At 63.1% G+C, this 18,623-nt stretch overlaps 1 protein-coding gene across 5 annotated transcripts; it reads right to left on the bottom strand.

Annotated features, from left to right (window-relative positions):
* Positions 1 to 3,952: 3,952 nt before the first annotated feature.
* On the bottom strand, positions 3,953 to 15,585 carry NFE2L1 (NFE2 like bZIP transcription factor 1). 5 transcript variants are annotated; one of them, XM_084222378.1, is made up of 7 exons: positions 15,523 to 15,585; positions 14,624 to 14,841; positions 13,805 to 14,259; positions 8,598 to 8,813; positions 8,078 to 8,167; positions 7,229 to 7,390; positions 3,953 to 7,029 (listed from the first exon to the last, which is right to left on the bottom strand). In XM_084222378.1, the coding sequence occupies exons 3-7, from the start codon at positions 14,255 to 14,257 to the stop codon at positions 5,698 to 5,700; spliced, it is 2,253 nt and encodes a 750-aa protein (XP_084078504.1). In that variant the 5' UTR covers positions 14,258 to 14,259; positions 14,624 to 14,841; positions 15,523 to 15,585; the 3' UTR covers positions 3,953 to 5,697. The 5 variants fall into 5 exon arrangements, with proteins under 5 accessions (XP_084078504.1, XP_084078506.1, XP_084078505.1 ...); XM_084222380.1 differs by having other exon boundaries at positions 8,655 to 8,813; XM_084222379.1 differs by lacking the exon at positions 15,523 to 15,585 and adding an exon at positions 14,968 to 15,279.
* Positions 15,586 to 18,623: the final 3,038 nt, after the last annotated feature.

Genomic DNA, 18,623 nt, shown 5'->3' with positions numbered 1-18,623 from the left:
GGGAGGGAGAGCCAGGGGGTGGGGAGGGCTGGGGGGTGGGGAGGGGGGTGGGGAGGGGGATGGGGAGGGGGATGGGGAGGGGGCTCAGAGCGGAGGAAAAGCCCCTTCCATGAAGGACTGGCTGGGGTGGGGTTGGGGTCAGGGCTGGGGATGGGGATGGGGTTGGGGAGGGGTCTCAGAGTGGAGGCAAAGTCCCTTCCATGAAGGACTGGCCAGGGTGGGCTTGGGGTCAGGAATGGGGATGGGGATGGGGATGGGGATGGGGATGGGGATGGGGATGGGGATGGGGATGGGGATGGGGTCGGGGCTGGGGAGGGGTCTCAGAGTGGAAGCAAAGCCCCTTCCATGAAGGACTGGCTGGGGCTGGGGTCTGGGGATGGGGTTGGGGTTGGGGAGGGGTCTCAGAGTGGAGGCAGAGCCCCTTCCAATGAAGGACTGGCTGGGGCTGGGGTCAGGGCAGGGGATGGGGTCAGGGATGGGGATGGGGAGGGGGCTGGGGTTGGGGAGGGGGCTCAGAGTGGAGGCAAAGCCCCTTCCATGAAGGACTGGCTGGGGCTGGGGTCTGGGGATGGGGCTGGGGCTGGGGAGGGGTCTCAGAGCAGAGGCAAAGCCCCTTCCATGAAGGACTGGCTGGGGTTGGGGTTGGGGTCAGGGCTGGGGTCAGGGATGGGGATGGAGATGGGGAGGGGTCTCAGAGTGGAGGAAAAGCCCCTTCCATGAAGGACTGGCTGGGGTTGGGGTCAGGGCTGGGGTCTGGGGTCGGGGCTGGGGCTGGGGTTGGGGTTGGGGGGATGCAGACGGACCCTGCACCCTCCAGAGCCCACCCACTCCCCAAAGTGTTCACTCTGCATTTTTAAGGCGTAGCATGTCTGTAGGTCTTTTGATTGGGATTTTTATTTTCATTTCATTTTCTTTTTTTTTTTTTCTTTTTTTTTTTGGCTGTTTCTTGGTGTTATCCTTTGGGAGGGATTTCGGGGGGAATTCAATCACTTTTCATCAAGGAGGGAAATGAGGTCTGGGGATGACATTCCCAGATCGTTTGTTTCCATATTTTTAGGGTTGTTTTTTTGTTTGTTTTTTTTTTTAAAAAAAAAGAACCTGAATTAGTTTTTTTTTTTCTTAAAAAAAAAACTGAATTCAGCAAAGAAAATCAATGAATTTAAAAAAAAACTAAGGGAGAGAGGGAGAAGATCCCAGAATTGCTGCCAGAACTGGGGACAGAGACACTGAAACTGTGAATGTCCAAAATCCCTGGAGCTGACCCTGAGCGTTTTTAGGGGGAATTTGGGGAAAAGGGGGAGGGGATTTCTGGGGCGGGAGGGGGCGGGGGGAGACTTTGTGAAAATGCAACTTTGTGATTCTGTGTGTCCTGCAGCAGAACTGCCACTCCTGACACCTGCATCGGATGGGGGGATGGATTTTAACCCTTTCATCGCCTTTTTAACCCTTTTTTGGTTTTTTTTTTCCGTTCTAAGGTGCTATTTCTCCAAATTAGAGGGGGGGGGGGGAGAAAATCTCACAAAAAAAAAAGGAGATTTCCTGAATTTCTGACTTTCTGACCACTCATTCTTTTTCCCACTCTGGGTTTTCCCAGTGTGGGAGGGAGAGGAGCCAACAGCAGCACAAGCAAAAATCCAATCAGTCCCAATTTCTCCCCAAAGCGAGGCCGGGAGCTGCTTCCCCACAGCCTCAGGGGGGGAGGTTTGATTTTTGAAATCAGATTTCTTTCCCAAATCCTGAACTATTTAAGTGACTCCAGGGGTGGGATCTCGACGTGCATTGTACAAACCTTTTTTATGAGCATGTGTTTGGGTTCCTGTGCAAAAATCCGTGTGCAAATGTAAAAGTTCGTGTTTGGATTTTAACTTCATACCGAGCTCTGTCCAGTTTTTATTTTGGATTTTTTGTTTTGTTTTGATTTTTTTTTTTTTTTTTGTCTCAATAAAATTTTAGATTTATAATCCTGATGTTTAATTTTTTTTATAATTTTTTTTTTTTTTAATCTTTTCTTGACCTTGCTCCCTTTCCTCCAGTGATGAGTGACCAGGTAGAGCAGGACACGGAGGGAAGGTGAGCCCTGAGCCAGGTTAGAGCTTTGGAGAAGGTTCTGGAGTGGGTTCTGGGGTTGGTTTGGCCTCCAGCTGCACAAGAGAGGGCCTGGGAGCTGCAGGGAGCTCCTGAGGTGGGTAAGTGACCTTTGGGGTGGGCTGGGGGCTCTGGGGGTCTGGGGGGCTCCTGGGAGCCTGCAGGGAGCTCCTGAGGTGGGTAAGTCACCTTTGGGGTGGGGGCTCTGGGGGTCTGGGGGCTCCTGGGAGCTCCTGAGGTGGGTAAGTGACCTTTGGGGTGGGGGGTCTGGGGGCTCTGGGGGGCTCCTGAGGTGGGTAAGTGACCTTTGGGGTGGGGGGTCTGGGGGCTCCTGGGAGTTGCAGGGAGCTCCCCAGGTGGGTAAGTGACCTTTGGGGTGGGGGCTCTGGGGGGCTCCTGAGGTGGGTAAGTGACCTTTGGGCTGGGGGTCTGGGGGCTCCTGGGAGCTCCTGAGGTGGGTAAGTGACCTTGAGGGTGGGCTGGGGGCTCTGGGGGGGCTCTGGGAGCCTGCAGGTGGGTAAGTGACCTTTGGTGGGCTGGGGGCTCTGGGGGGCTCCTGGGAGCTGCAGAGCAGCTGGGGCTGCAGCAGGAGGAGGAGGAGGGGGAGGAAGGGTCCTGGAGGAGGAGGATGGGGGTTCCTGGAGGAGGAAGAGGAAGGTTCTTAGAGGATGAGGAATGTTCTTGGAGGAGGAGGATGGGGGGTCCTGCAGGAGGAAGAGGAAGGTTCTAGAAGGAGGAGGAAGGTTCCTGGAGGAGGAAGGTTCTTAGAGGATGAGGAGGATGAGGAAGGTTCCTGGAGGAGGATGGGGGTCCTGCAGGAGGAAGAGGAGGAGGAGGAGGAAGGTTCTTGGAGGACGAGGAGGGGAATGGTTCATGGATGAGGATAATGGCTCCTGGAGGAGGAGGAGGAGGGCTCTTGGAGGATGATGATGGCTCTTGGAGGATGATGATGGCTCATGGATGAGGACAGTGGATCCTGGAGGAAGATGAATATTCTTGGAGAAGGATGGACCTGGAGGAGGATGGGGGTTCTTGGAGGAAGATGATGCCTGGAGGAGGAGGAAGATGATGATTCCTGGAAGAGGATGATGGCCCCTGGAGGAAGAGGATGGTTCCTGGAGGAGGATGATGATTTCTGGAGGAGGATGATGGCCCCAGGAGGAAGAGGATGGTTCCTGGAGGAGGATGATGGCCCCAGGAGGAAGAGGATGGCAGCTGGAGGATGGATCCCAGGAGCAGCAGCGGATCCCTTCCCCCTGCACCATCCCAGGGAATCCTTCTGGCATTTTCTGCCAGGCCTGGCCCCGGCCCCAGGAGAGAGAGGGAGCACCGGGGTCCAGGAGGAGGCACTGGGAGCTGGTGGGGAGGGTTTTGCTTCTGCTTCTCCTTTCTCCTCCTCCTCCTTTTCCTTCTTCTTCTGCTTCTCCTTCTCCTTTTCCTTCTTCTTCTCCTTTTCCTTTCTCCTCCTTCTCCTCCTTCTTCTTTTCCTTCCTTCTCCTTTTTCTTCTCCTCCTTCTCCTTCTCCTTTCTCCTCCTTCTCCTCCTTCTCCTTTTCCTTCTTCTCCTTTCTCCTTCTCCTTTCTCCTTCTTCTCCTTTTCCTTTCTCCTCCTTCTCCTTCTCCTTCTCCTCCTCCTCCTCCTTCTCCTCCTCCTTCTCCTTCTCCTTCTCCTTCTCCTTCTCCTTCTCCTTCTCCTTCTCCTTTCTTCTCCTCCTCCTCCTCCTCCTCCTCCTCCTCCTCCTTCCCCATCCCCTGCAGGGCTGGAGCAGCTCCCTCCCATCCCAGCTGGACCTGGAGCTGCCGTGCTGGCAGAAAATCTCCCAATTCCCATTTTCACCCCAAATAAAACCTCCTGCAGCCGAGGCTGGTACAGTGAATAAGCCGTTTTTATTTTTTGTCCTGTGCTCACAACAATCTCTCTTCTCTCCCTGACAGGTCACAGATCATTCAAATCAAAAAAAGTTTCTAAGAGGAAACAAAAAGAAATAATTTAACCCACACGCACGGGGCTCTCTCTCCGTCCCAACCTCCCCACATCCCAACTTGTGCTTCATTCCGGGGGCCGCAGGGGCCGAGCCCAGCTCCAAGCATTCCCAAAAAAACCTGGAAAACATTCCCACAAACCCACACACATCGTGCCAGCCTTCCCTGCTGCTTCCCCAGGTGGCAGGACCACCCTGGGCTCCTGCCTGGATCCGTGCACAGGACTGGCTCGGAAAAGCCGTTATTTTCATTTTATTGATTTTATTTCTTTTTTTAAGCTTTTTTTTTTTTCCTTTTTTTAAATTTTTTTTTTCCATTTCTATTTTTTTTTTTCTGGTTGCTGGTAAAGTCAGAACACTCCCAGCTGTGCTATATGGAAATACAGCTCTAGGATGGTCTCCGACCTGACAGTGATCAAGGCACTACCCCCACCCCCCTCCTGAAAAACAAAGGAAGTCAGACCAACAGCTCTGGGGACAGCAGAGGATCCTAAATGTGATCACAGGTTACACGGAGCCTGGATGGCAGACACACAGCCAGCAGCTTGCAGCGTTGGGCCTTCTCCCTTTTTTGGCTTTTTTTTGGAATTATTTTTTTTTAGCTTTTTTTGTTTGTTTGTTTTTTTACTCAACACAAGCACTTCTAGAGCCTAAAAGGGGGAGGAAAATCTCAAGGCTGGAACCCCCAGGAAACCCAAGCGTGGTTGTGGGACGGGGACCTGCAGCTGTTGAGTGCTCGAGGTGACGCCCCCAGGCTGGGGCTGAGCCTGGGCTGGGGGTCCCAGCGCTCCCCTCGGGCTGGTCCTGACCCAAATTCCTGCCCAGGAGTGCTCGGGAAGGGATCCTGCTGCTCCTCCAGCCCCGCTCCTCCTCCTCTCTGTGGATCCCCCCTGCCCTTCCTTCCCCCGGCTCGGAGCCTCCTCAGGCAGGAAAGGGTTAACGGGAGTCACCCCGGCTCTGCTCCTCCTCGGCCTGGAAAGGGTTAATGGAAGTCACGCCACTTTTTGTGTCTCTCCACGTGTGCCCTGGTCTGATCTCCATCGAGGAAGGAGAAATCTGGAATATCTCACACACACCGATGGCAAAAACGGGGTCGGGATGAAAGGAAAAAAGGGAAAAAAACCAAAAAAGAACCAAAAAAAAAAAAAAAAACCAAGGGGAAAAAAAACTGAAAACAACCAACTACCTGAAATCACAGAACTTTGGAAGTTCAGAAAAACGTCTCTCCTATAACTTGGTTTGAAGTCCATTCTCTTAAATCTCTTTTTTTTTCTCGTTTTTTGTTTTTTTTTTTTTTCTCTTACTTAAAGCCAGTTCCTAACAGTAGTTTGTTTTTTTGTGGGATTTTTTTTTTTTGTTTTTTTTGTTTTGTTTTATCCACCTCGTGCCAACCTCCCCAGCAGCGATGCCAGCTCGTCCCTGCTCTCCCAGCACCCCGGGGGTGGCCGGTGGCAGCTGGGCTCGGGCCGGGCCCCGTCCCCGTCCCCGCCTGGGGCGCGGCCGCTCCCGCAGAGTCCCCGGCGCGGCGCCGCCGGCCCCGGCGGGCGGAATCGGGTGAGAAGGCATCAAAGTTCCCTCGGCAAGCACCTCCAGGCTCGGCCCTCGTCCCAGCTCTCCCTTCCCCGCCGCCGTCACTTCCTCCTGTCCTTCTGCTTGCGCTCCGGGCGCCGCGGCTGCGGCTCGGCGGGCGCGGGCGCGCGCGGGATCAGCAGCACGCTGCCGTCGCTGCCGTACTGCAGCGCGTACCGGCTGGGCGAGTAGGGCCGGCCCTGCTCGTCCCGCAGCCGCCCGAACACCTCCTGGTACAGGCTCTGCACCTTCTGCTTCATCTGCCGGATGGACTTGAGGAACTCCACCTTCTCCCTGAGCAGTTTGGACTTGTCGCGCTGCAGCTCCTCCACGTCGCGCTCCAGGTTGAGGATGGTGTCCAGCTTCCTCTTGCGGCAGTTCTGGGCGGCCATCTTGTTCTTGCCGCGCCGGCGGATGTCGCGGATGAGGCTGAGCTGGGCCTCGCTCAGCTGGTACTTGGACAGGAGCTCGTTGAACTCCTCCACGGGCAGGTTGATGATCTTGTCGTTGGTGAAGGGGATCTTCATGGCCCGGGCGCGGTGCTCGTCGCGGCTCAGCTGCTTGTCCAGCAGCTCCGACGGTTTCTCCTTGCCGCTCTTCTTGCCGGCGCCGGGCGCTTTGGGCTCCTCGGGGTCCAGGGCGCCCGGGGCCATGTTGTAGGTGTGGTTGTGGCCGACGTGCTCCAGGTAAGGCAGGTAGTGGAGCTGCGCCGGGTCCTGGAAGCTCATGCGGCAGAACTTGCTGTACTCCGGCTGGTAGCCGACCGCGCCTTCCGCTTCCTCAAAGTCCACGTTCTCCGAGTCCGAGCTGTAGCCCACGGCGCCTTCCTCGGAAAACGAGGAGGAGGAGGAGGACGAAGAGGAAGAGGACGAAGAGGACGAGGCTTCGGAGCTGCTCAGGGACGCGGGGCTGCGGCCGGAATCCAGGGAAAGACCTGAGTCGGAATCGAACTCCTCCTCCAGCTGCGAGGCCTGCACGGGGTTGAAGCCCTCCTCGATGGCCAGGTCCATCAGGCTGATCTCGTCCAGCATGGCCTCGTCCAGCAGCCCTCCCAGCGGGTCGGGCAGCTCGGGCCCGGCCGTCTCGTTGGCCGTGCCGTTCATCTGGGGCGGGAAGAAGATCCCGCTCAGGTTGGTGGAGCCGAAGGTGCCGTTGAGGCCGGTGGAGTTGTCGGGCGCCAGCTGCAGCAGGGCCGAGCCGCCCGCCGCGGAGGGGCTCTCCATGTCCGAGCTGAAGAGGGAGAAGTCCTGGGAGCAGCTGCCCAGCGAGGCCTGATGCAGGCTGACGTTCTGGTTGATGGGCGTGCCGGGGGCCAGGCTGTAGTTGGACGCCAGCAGGTCCCCGCCGCTGCCGCCGTAGAGGCTCTCGGCGCTCGTGCTGTTCACCTCCATGGCCTGCAAGAGACGTGGCACAGCTCGGTGGAGCAGCCCCGGGGCCGAGGACGCTTCCAGACCCCAACAGGAGCTCACAGGTGGCACAGGGACGGCACGGGGACGGCACAGTGTCACCGTGGTGCCACCGCACGGGCCAGGACCCCAATTGACATGGCCACACCTGCAGGGACGAGGCCCTTCCCACCCTCCCGGAGCTCACCTGCATCTCCATGATGGACATCAGGTCCTGCCACTGCTGCTCCAGGTCGAAGGGCGACTCGGTCTCGGCCAGCAGAGGGGACAGCAGGCTGGGGGCGCCGCCCGGGGCCCGGCTCTGCCCGGGCACGGCTTCGCTCAGGGCGGAGACATCCGCAGCTGGGAACTGAGCACGGCAGGGAGTCAGGGCTGGCACCTCGGGGAGGAGCAGGGACAGCTGGGGACACTCAGGGGGGACGCTCAGGGATGGACAGGGATGCTCAGGATTCACAGGGATGCTCAGGGATGGACAGGGATGCTCAGGGATTCACAGGGATGGACAGGGATGCTCAGGGATGGACACTCAGGGATGGACAGAGATGCTCAGGGATTCTCAGGGATGGACACTCAGGGATTCTCAGGGACGCACAGGGATGGACACTCAGGGATGCACAGGGATGGACACTCAGGGATTCTCAGGGATTCTCAGGGATGCACAGGGACATTCAGGGATGCACTGGGATTCTCGGGGATGTATGCTCAGGGATTCTCAGGGATGCACAGGGATGGACACTCAGGGATTCTCAGGGATGTTCAGGGATGGATGCTCAGGGATGGATGCTCAGGGATGGATGCTCAGGGATGCAGCCACCCCCCAGCCCAGCCCAGCGCCCTTCCCGCCCGCTTTGCCGTGAACTAACGAGGAGCAAAGCCAGGAGGTTATAATTAAGCGCGGCCCCCCCTCCCCGCGTGGTTTCGCAGGAGCCTCCTGGAGCAGCCAAACCCAATTTGCTGCTGCGGGAGAAGCTCGGGAGGCACCGAAGCCCCAGCGGGCGAGGCAGGGAGAGCCGGGGGATCCACCCCACGGGCTCACCTCGGAATTGTCCCCGAAGGGGAAGGTGGCCTCCAGCAGCCTAAGGCACTCCTCCAGGGACAGGGCTGTCTGATCCTCCGCTCCGGGCACCTGGGGGACAGCAAACACAGGGCATGGGAGCCGCGGCCTTTGGGAGCTGCTGCTGAGGAGGAACCAGCTCCCTTCCAGCAGGGCTGGATGGCAGCGCATCCGAAAAAGAGCCAGAGCCCCACCCAGCGCTCCTGTGCCGGCTCCATCCTCCCGCTCCAGGTACGGGAGAGCGCCAGCGCCGCCGCTGCCGGCCAGCCTGCTGTCCCCTGCTGTCCCCTGCTGTCCCCTGCTGTCCCCTGCCGTCCCCTGCCGTCCCCTCCGGCCGCACGGGCCAGGGGCACTCTGCGGCCCTGCCCGGTTCCTGCTGCCCGCCTGGGCAGACCCTGCCGCCGCCGCCGCTGCTGCTGCCCTGCCGCCGGAGCGGCCCCCGCGCAGGCACCGGCACGGCCCCGGGAGCGCGGCCCCCAGCCCGGCCGGCCCGGGGCGTTACCTGCGCAGGGAAACTCTCCCCGGTCTCTCCATCAACTAGCGGGATTCTATCCAAGACCTCATTCCCTGCACTCCTCCAGCTGTCCCCGCGCTCCCTCCCATCGCTCAGCTCTTTGTCCACTTCGCTCTCTTTCTGACGGTGGCTGTAGTCAAAAATCTCTCGCCCGGCGCCGAGATCAATATCCTGTCTCCACAGGATGTCAATCAAATCGATGTCCTGCAAGACAGACCACATTTCCTTCAGCCCCCCTGGCCTGGGGGGGTCCCCGCCCAGCGGCCCCTCCCCAGGGACCCCCGCCCGGCCCGCAGCCCACCCGCCGGGCCCCCCTCGGCCGCCGCCGCTGCCGGGGCTCCGGAGCCCGGCGGGCCGGCCGGGAGCGGCTCTGCGGGCTCCGCATGGCCGGCGCTGCCCTGCCCGCCGCCCATGGCCGCCCGCCCGCCGCCGGGGGAGGCGGCGGGGGCCGCCCGGGCCCGCGTCGCGGCGGTGGCTGCGCCGTGCCCGCCTTGCATCAGCCCGTGGTGCCATCCCGGCCATTTGCATAAGGGGTGGGGTGGCAGGAAAATCCCCGCATTCCCACCCACCTGATGCAACTTGAGCCGCCGCCGCCGCCGCTCCGCCGGGCCCCTGCCCGCTCCCCGCCGGCACCGGGCTGCCCGCAGCCCCCCGGGCACCCCCCGCAGCCCCCCGCTCCTCGGGGCGGCCCCGGTACCTTTCTCATGTCCCCAGCTGCCGCCCGGGCCGCGGCGCACGCCGATCATGGTCCCCGGGGGAGGAAGAGGAGGAGGAGGCGGCGGCGGGGCGGGTTGGCCGGGGCGCGGCGCCGCGCACGCATCGCCGGCCGGGGCGGCGGCGGCAGCGGCGGGGGGAGCCGCGCTCCGCTCCGCCCCACCGGCCACAGGTGCCCGCGCGGCCCCGCTGCGGCGGCAGCAGCCGCCCCCGCCCCCGGTGCGGAGGATGCTGCTGTGGCTGCGGCGGCGGCCCCCGGGCGGGCGGCGGGGCCGGGAGGGGCTCGGCGGGGCCGGGAGGGGCTCGGGAGGGACCGGGAGGGGCTCGGCGGGGCCGCCCCCCCCCCCCAACCCTCCCCCCGCCGTTCCCGGCTGCGGCGGCCGCCAAGCCCCGCCCCCTCCGCCAGACCACGCCCCCTCCCCGCCGGGATGCGGCGTTCCCGGAACACGCCCCCTCCGCCGATGGCCCCGCCCCGCCCCGGGCGGTGGCCACGACCAATCAGCGCCAACGGGGGCCGCCGCCCTGACCAATCAGCGCCGACGGGGGCCGCCCGCTCAGCCAATCAGCGCCCAGCGGGCCGCGCCCCCGCCCTGGCGCAGCGGGGCCGCCCCCCCCCCCGGCCCCGCCCGCACCGCACCGGGAATGGGGAGTGGGGGGCGGGGAACACCGGGACCCCCGGCCCGCAGCCGGCACAGCCCGGGGTCACCTTGGCCCCGTCCCCCGGGACGCCCCGGCCCGCAGGCCGCGACCCCCGCTGCGCCCCCTCCCCTCCTCCCCCGGTGCTCCTCGCCCCGGGCACGCCCCGGCCCCGGTAACCGCGGCCAAGTGTAAGGAGATCCCCCGGGCGGGGGGGGACGGCGCGGAGCCCCCGCAGCTCATCACATGCCCCACGTATTTTTATCCTCGTGTTGTGGAAACGGCCCCGGCGCGGAGCCTCCGCCGCCCTCCCCACCCCCAATGCTGCAGAGGGAAGCGCTGGGATTTAATCCCAGCTTTGTCTTTAGCCCCGGCTCAAAATGGGCATTTTTTTATCCGTGGGATAAAAATCAAGTGGATTTCATAATTCCCCTCCTGCCCCGCCCGCTCTCCGGGTGCTGCAACGCCCAAAAAGGAAAAGAAGAAAAAAAAAAAAAATCCCGCACAGCATTCCCGGAGCGAGTTCCAGCTTCCCAAAATTATTTATATCGCCCGTATTCCCCCGGCAAGGTCGCGCCTGGACCGCGCACAACCCACCGCGAGTCGCAATGTGCCAGGAAAAGTCATGGAAAAATTTCCAGGCCGGCCCCCGGAGCCATCCGCAGCCGGGTCCCCGCCCGGGCCGGCGGGGCAGAGCCCCGCGGAGCTCCCGGGGCATCCCCGGGGGGACGAGCCGCGGAGCCGGGGCGGAAAATCGCCCCCTGAAACGACCCCAAAATGGAACTGCGGGAGGAGGGCGAGGGATGGGGCGAGGGAGTGACGCGGGAGCCAGACGGGATTTCCTGGAGCCACCGCGGCCGCAGCGCCCGGGGGAACCGGGAAAACGGCCCTGGAGGGAGCGGGGATGGCGGAAAATCCGGGATCGGGGACAGGGGAACCGGGAAAACGGCCCTGGAGGGAGCGGGGATGGAGGAAAATCCGGGATCGGGGAGGGGGAACCGGGAAAACGGCCCTGGAGGGAGCGGGGATGGAGGAAAATCCGGGATCGGGGAGGGGAACCGCGGAAAACAGAGCCCTGAGAGTGACAGGGATGCGGGAAAAGCCAGGATCGGGGGGAAAAAACGGGAAACAGAGCCCTGAGAGTGACAGGGATGCGGGAAAAGCCGGGATCGGGGGGAAAAAACGGGAAACAGAGCCCTGAGAGTGAGCAGGGATCCTGTCCAGCTCGGTTTTGGGGGAAATCATGGAAAATGGAGCCTTGAGAGTGAGCAGGGATGTGGGAAAAGCCGGGATCGGGGGGAAATGCAGGGAAAGAGCCCCGAGCTGGAGGGAAGGGCCGGGATCTCCCCCAGCCGCCCCTCCCCGGTTCCCAGCCCGGGTTCCACTCCCAGCACTGCCGGGCAGCTCCCGGCCCCTCTGCCCCCGAATTCCCCCCGAATTCCCCCAAATCTGAGCCCGAATTCCCCCAAATCTGAGCCCGCTCTCCCTGCTGAAGCTCCTCAGAGCTGGAATCCCAAATTCGGGACGGGCGGCCGAGGCTCCCAGGAGTGACCTTGCACAAGGCAAGGACCCACCCGATCCCTCCCCCGGCGCCGGGAATCGCCTCCCCGGGGATCCCCCGGGACCGGCACCGGGGGGGACGTCCGGCCTCGCGTCCCGTGTCCCTCGGGCAGCCCCGAGCGGGGCCGGACCCCGGGAACACACAGGGAAATCGGGATGAGGTTCCCAGGCCTGCTCCATCACCTCCAGCTCTGCCTCTGCAGCGTTCCCCACGGCTGCTCCCACAGCCCGACCCCGATGCGGACCCCGATCCCGACCCCGACCCCGATCCGGACCCCAATCCTGATCCCGACCCCGATCGGGACCCCAATCCTGATCCTGACCCCAATCCCGACCCCGATCCCGGCTGCAGCACGTGCCAGCAGCTCCCGGTGTGCTGCTGGAAGGACCTGGGGACACGGATCAGCACTGACAGTCCCATTGCACAGCCCTGCAAGGACCTGGGGACATGCATCAGCACTGACAGTCCCATTTCACAGCCCTGCAAGGACCTGGGGACACAGATCAGCACTGAGACCCCTGTTCCACAGCCCTGCAAGGACCTGGGGACACGGATCAGCACTGACAGTCCCATTGCACAGCCCTGCAAGGACCTGGGGACACGGATCAGCACTGAGACCCCTGCTCCATAGACCTGGAAGGACCTGGGGACATGGATCAGCACTGACAGCTCCATTCCCTGACCCTGGAAGGACCCAAGGGCATGGATCAGCAATGACAGCCCCATTCCACAGCCCTGGAAGGACCTGAGGCCATGGAACCACCACTGACAGCCCCATTCCCTGACCCTGGAAGGACCCAAGGCCACGGATCAGCAACAACAGCCCCATTCCCTGATCCTGGAAGGACCCAAGGCCATGGGACCACCACTGACAGCCCCATTCCCTGGCCCTGGAAGGACCCAAGGCCATGGATCAGCAATGACAGCCCCATTCCCTGATCCTGGAAGGACCCAAGGCCATGGAACCATCACTGACAGCCCCATTCCCTGATCCTGGAAGGACCCAAGGCCATGGAACCATCACTGACAGCCCCATTCCCTGACCCTGGAAGGACCCAAGGGCATGGATCAGCACTGACACCCCCATTCCACAGCCCTGGAAGGACCCAAGGGCATGGAACCACCACTGACACCCCCATTCCACAGCCCTGGAAGGACCCAAGGCCATGGAACCATCACTGACAGCCCCATTCCCTGGCCCTGGAAGGACCCAAGGGCACGGATCAGCAATGACAGCCCCATTCCCTGGCCCTGGAAGGACCTGAGGCCATGGAACCATCACTGACAGCCCCATTCCCTGACCCTGGAAGGACCCAAGGGCACGGATCAGCCCCCAGGCCCCACGGAACTCGGGCTGTGCCCTGACAAAGGCAGCCCTGCCACAGCCCCAGCAGCAGCTCCCAGGGCCTGGAATCACAGCCCAGCCTTCCCAAAGGTCAGGGCTCAAGCAGGAAAACCAAACCCCTCCCAGCCCAGCTCTGCCCAGCCATGGGGAGGGAAACTGAGCGAGGAGGGGAATTCTGGGGAGGGAAACTGAGGGAGGAACTGGATTTTGGGGAGAAAACTGAGAGAGGAACTGGATTTTGGGGAGGAAAACTGAGGGAGGAACTGGATTTTGGGGAGAAAACTGAGGGAGGAACTGGATTTTGGGGAGGGACACTGAGGGAGGAACTGGATTTTGGGGAGGGAAACTGGGAGAGGAACTGGATTTTGGGGAGGAAAACGGAGGGAGGAACTGGATTTTGGGGAGGGACACTGGGAGAGGAACTGGATTTTGGGGAGGGACACCGAGGGAGGAACTGGATTTTGGGGAGGGACACTGGGAGAGGAACTGGATTTTGGGGAGGGACACTGGGAGAGGAACTGGATTTTGGGGAGGGACACCGAGGGAGGAGCAGGCTCCCGGGGAGGGACACCGAGGGAGGAGCAGGCTCCTGGGGAGGGACACCGAGGGAGGAGCAGGCTCCCGGGGAGGGACACCGAGGGAGGAGCAGGGCCTGGCCGGGCTCCAGGCCAGCAGCCCAACCACCTGCTCCACACCTGGGCCAGGGCTCTTTCCCAACAGCCCTGTTTATTTCCCAGCTGGACTGCCGGCTTTCCCAATCCCCAGAGTCACGAGGGGCCCCAGCTCCTTCCCCCTCCTCCATAACCACAGCAGAGCAGACAAAAAGCGAAAACCACCCCGGGAGCGCCGAAACCCGGCCCGGATTGCGACACTGCGGCGACGCCCGCGCCGAACCGACCGACCCCCTCCCCAAAACGCCCCCTCCCCAACATCTCCTACCTCCTTGGTGAGATCCCCGCTGCCCGGCGCCGCCACGGCTCCCAGGTCCTCCAGCTCGTCGCCGAAGCCCTGCTCGGCCCCGCCGTCCCTGTCGCCGCCGCCGCCGCCGCCGTCCTGCGCGCCCTCGGGCTCGCGGTGCACCAGCCAGGCGCTGACCTCGGTGCTGGGCACCTGCAGCCGGTCCAGAGCCCTCACCTGGCTGAGCAGGCGGCGGGCGGCCAGGTAGGAGTCCAGCTCGACGCTCTTGGGGTGGATGCCATAGCCGTGCAGGGTGTTGTGCAGCCGGTGGAACTGGGCCTGGGCGTAGGCAGAGCTGGGGCCCAGGATGATCTCGCGCAGCGGCGGCAGCTGCGAGCTCAGGTAGCTGTCCACGTCCACGCGCACGCCGATCAGGCTCAGCAGGATGGTGAACTGGATCAGCCCCTCCGTGAAGTATTTCTTCAGGGAGAGCATCTCTGCCGCGGCAAAATTTAAAAAAATACAAAATTGAGTTAAAAAACGAGCAAAGATTGACGGCGAGGAGCTGGCGGAGGGTGCAGCCTCCGCACGCAACAGGTTGGGTGGGTTTGGCTTCGCTCTGCCCCACTTTCAAACCATCCTTTCTGCCCTCCAGGGCAGAGCTAAAAACCAGGAGGGAAGTTTAAGGAATGCTCGAAAGGTTTTTAGTTCAACGAGGCTTGGTTTTCCCCTGAAAGGTGCGTGGAGCAGTGGAGAAAATCAAAGTTTAAAGCCGGGAGCTCTCCCCAGCAGCTCCACCCTCGCCTTCCCTTTTGTTTTTATCCCGCGGAGACGCGGAATTCCGCCATCCATGTGACTTACTGTCCAAAAACTCCACATGCAGCGACTTTCTCAGTCGGCCCGCGGCTCGCCCCGCTCCGGGACGGGCCCTGCTCCTTCCAGCAGCTCCTCCTTCCCTCCTCCTCCTCCTCTCCTCTTCTGCCCCCGACGCTTTCTGCAGGAGCCTTTTATGAGTCAAAGGTCCCGAACATGGGAAGGTCCAAAGACTCCAACGCTCCCGGCTGCGATTTCATCAGCAGCTGAAATGTAACCAGAGAGCAAACACGGTGACACCGGGGCACCACCCCGCTCGCACAGCGCCTTCCCCCCGCCACAACCGGCGAATCTCTCCGCGGTTCCCGGTTCTCCTGCCTCGGCCGAGTTACCTTCGGCGACAACGCCGTCCGCGCTCCCCCTGCCCGAGCTATTCTTAGGCCGGCGCGTCAATTTCCCGCTGGCCGGCGGAATCCGGCTGCCCGTCCCCGCTCAGCCCCGCTCCCGCCCGGGGCCCTGCCATGGAACACCGGCAACGCTCCCGGGCCCGCCCCGCTCCCGCCGCCCGCAGCGCGCCGGGGCGGCTCCCGGGAGCGGAGCCCTGAGCCGGGGGGATCGCGGGGAGGTCTGGGGGTGCCCGGTTGCGGGGGGGTCTCCCCGGTTTTGGGGGGGTTTCCCCGGTTTTGGGGGCCACGTGCGCCGGGCGCTCCCCGTTCCCGGGGCCCTTTAAGGCCCCACGTGACCTCACCCCCCCTTCCCCCCCCGGCGCGGCCACGTGACCCCGCCCCACCCGCGCGCGCGCTCCCGCGGCCTCGCCGTCCCCCCTCAGCGCCGCCCGCCCCGCCCCGCCCCGCGCGCGCCGCCGCCGCCACCCGCACGCCACCCCCCCCTCGCCCCCTCCCTCCCTCTCCCGCACCCTCCGCCACAGATTCCGCCCCCGCCGGTACCCGCCGGGCTCCGCCGCCGCTCCGGCCCCGCCGCCGCCGCCGCTCCCGCTCCCCGCCCCGGCCCAACCGCCCCCCCCCGCCCGGCTCGCGCGGCGCCGCCGCCAATCACCGCCCGCCGAGGGCAGGCGAGAGCGAGGCGCGGGCCAATGGGACGCCGGCTGCGGAATGTTCCTCCCGCCTCCCCGGCTCGGCTTTGATTGGCAGGCAAGCTGACCAATGGGCGCGCTCGGAGGCGCGGGCGGCCCTCGCGCTCGGCGCAGCCAAGCCAATGGGAAATGAGAAACAGACAAGCGCGGCTGTCCCCCTGCTCTGTGATTGATTGACAGCACACCCACCCAGTGGCGCGCAAAGTTTCCCCTGAATGACAGCGGCGCGAACCAATGAGACGACGTGCAGGGTTCGCGCGCTTGAGTGGCAGCGGCGCGCACCAATCGCTGCGGGGCGGTGGCGCCGCCCCTTCGTCCCGCAGCGGTTGCCACGGCAACGGGCGGCCCTCGGCGGGGTGAGGCCGCCATGGCGGGGCCGCGCTGGGCCCGCAGCCCCGGCGGGCTCTGGGGGCCCGCAGCGCCGCCGGAGCCGCTCCCGAGGCGGCTCCTCCGCCTTGTTCCCCTGGGGAGCACCCCCAGGCCTTGGGGAAGGAGGGAGATGGCCCCCGGGGGTCGCAGGGCCGCTGTTGGTGGCTGCTGGGGCGCTCCGCAGATGAGGGCCGGGCTCGGGATCGCTCCGGGCCTGGGCCCGCCGCCGGATCCCGGGCGGGCAGAGAGGCGGGAAAGCGCCGCTGGCATCGGGCCCTGGCCTTCCCTTCCCTTCCCTGGCAGAGCCATCGACCCCAGAGCAGCCTGAAACCCCGTGACCCAATTAAACACCGAAACCTAATAAAGCACCGGCGGGCAGGGTTCAAACCCGGGGCAGGCCGTTCGTTCACCCCAACCGCGCGGCTCCGGCGGGATCCCTGCCCTTCCCATGTGGATCCCTGTGCGATCCCTGCCCTTTTCCCCTTCCCACACCGATCCCTGTGAGATCCCTGCCCTTCCCACACCGATCCATGTGGGATTCCTGCCCTTCTCCCCTTCCCACACCTATCCCTGTAGGATTCCTACCTGTTCTCCCCTTCCTACACTGATCCCTGTGAGATCCCTGCCCTTTTCCCCTTCCCACAGGGATCTGTGTGCGATTCCTGCCTCTATTCCCCTTCCCACACCGATCCCTCTGCGATTCCTGCCCTTTTCCCCTTCCCACACCGTTCCCTGTGGGATCCCTGACCCTTCTCCCCTTCCCACGTGGATCCCTGTGGGACTCCTGCCCATTTTCCCCTTCCCGCATCAATCCCTGTGGGATTCCTGCCTCTATTCCCCTTCCCACACCGATCCCTGTGCAATTCCTGCCCTTTTCCCCTTCCCACATCGATCCCTGTAGGATTCCGACCTGTTCTCCCCTTCCTACACTGATCCCTGTGCGATTCCTGCCTCTATTCCCCTTCCCACATCAATCCCTGTGGGATCCCTGCCCATTTTCATCCTCCCACACTGATCCCTGTGGGATTCCTGCCCTTCCCACACCGATCCCTGTGGGATCCCTGTCCCTTCTCCCCCTCCCACATCAATCCCTGTAGGATCCCTGTCCCATTTTCCCCCTTCCCACACCGTTCCCTGTGGGATCCCTGCACCTTTCCCTGTTCCCTGTGGGATCCCTGCCCCTTTTCCCCCTCCCACATCAATCCTTGTGGGATCCCTGCCCCTTCTCCCCCTCCCACATCAATCCCTCTGGGATCCCTGTCCCTTCTCCCCCTCCCACACCGTTCCCCGTGGGATCCCTGCCCATTTTCCCCTTCCCACACCGTTCCCTGTGGGATCCCTGCCCCTTTTCCCCCTCCCACATCAATCCCTGTAGGATCCCTGCCCCTTTTCCCCTTCCCACACCGATCCCTGCCCCTTTCTCCCCTTCCCACACCGTTCCCCGTGGGATCCCTGCCCCTTTTCCCCCTCCCACACCATTCCCTGTGGGATCCCTGCCCCTTTTCCCCTTCCCACACCGATCCCTGTGAGATCCCTGCCCCTTCTCCCCCTCCCACACCGTTCCCCGTGGGATCCCTGCCGTTCCCGTGCCCCGTTCCTGCCCGGCCCGGCCGGTGGGAGGCCGGGGCAGCTCCACCCCGCTCCTGCCCGTCCCCGTCCCCGACGCCTCTGCCCTGCCCCAGAAACCCGCGGGCACAAACAGCGTGCCGCAGCCGCGCCTTCATCCCCGCGAAATAAAAAAAACAAACCAAAAAACACCGAAAAACCGGCGTGGGATCCTCGCCTGGCGGCAGGGCCAGGCTGGCCGGGCTCTCCGTGCCCCCCAAAACCCGCAGACACCCCGGGGGGAGGCCAGGGAAGGGGTTGGAGGGGCTGGAGGCGCCCAGAGTCGGGAGATCTTGGGGTCGTGTCCTCCCCAAACCCTCCCTGGGCTGGGGTTTGGGGGGGATACCCACCCGGAACCCCCCTGGGTTGGATTTTGGGGGTGATACCCACCCGGAACCCCCCTGGGATAGATTTTGGGGGTATTTCCCACCCTAAACCCCCCTGAGATGGAGATTTGGGGTTTTTTCCCACCCTAAACCCCCCCCCCGGGTTGGATTTTGGGGGTGTTTCCCATCCTGAACCCCCCCCAGGATAGATTTTGGGGGTGATACCCACCCTAAACCCCTCTGAGCTGGAATTTGGGGTTGTTCCCACCCTGAATCCCCTGGGTTGGATTTTGGGGTTCATACCTACACTAAACCCCTCCGGGTTGGATTTTGGGGCTGATACCCACCCTGAATCCCCCCGGGCTGGATTTTGGGGGTGTTGCCCACCCTAAATCCTCCCCGTCTTGGATTTTGGGGTTCATACCGACCCTAAACCCCTCTGAGCTGGATTTGGGGGTGTTTCCCACCCTAAACCCCCCTGGGATGGAGATTTGGGGTTTTTTCCCACCCTAAATCCCCCCAGGATATATTTTGGGGGTGATACCCACCCTGAACCCCCCCAGGTTGGATTTTGGGGCTGTTGCCCCCCTGAATTCCCCCCCGGGATTCCGGGGGTGCCTGGCAGCCCCCCAAGGCTCTCCCGTGACAGTTCCCG

The sequence above is a fragment of the Fringilla coelebs genome, assembly GCF_963513975.1.
Source record: "Fringilla coelebs genome assembly, chromosome: 27".
NCBI lineage: Eukaryota > Metazoa > Chordata > Aves > Passeriformes > Fringillidae > Fringilla > Fringilla coelebs.
Note: the sequence above shows the minus strand (reverse complement) of the source record. Positions and strands in the feature narration are given on the sequence as shown.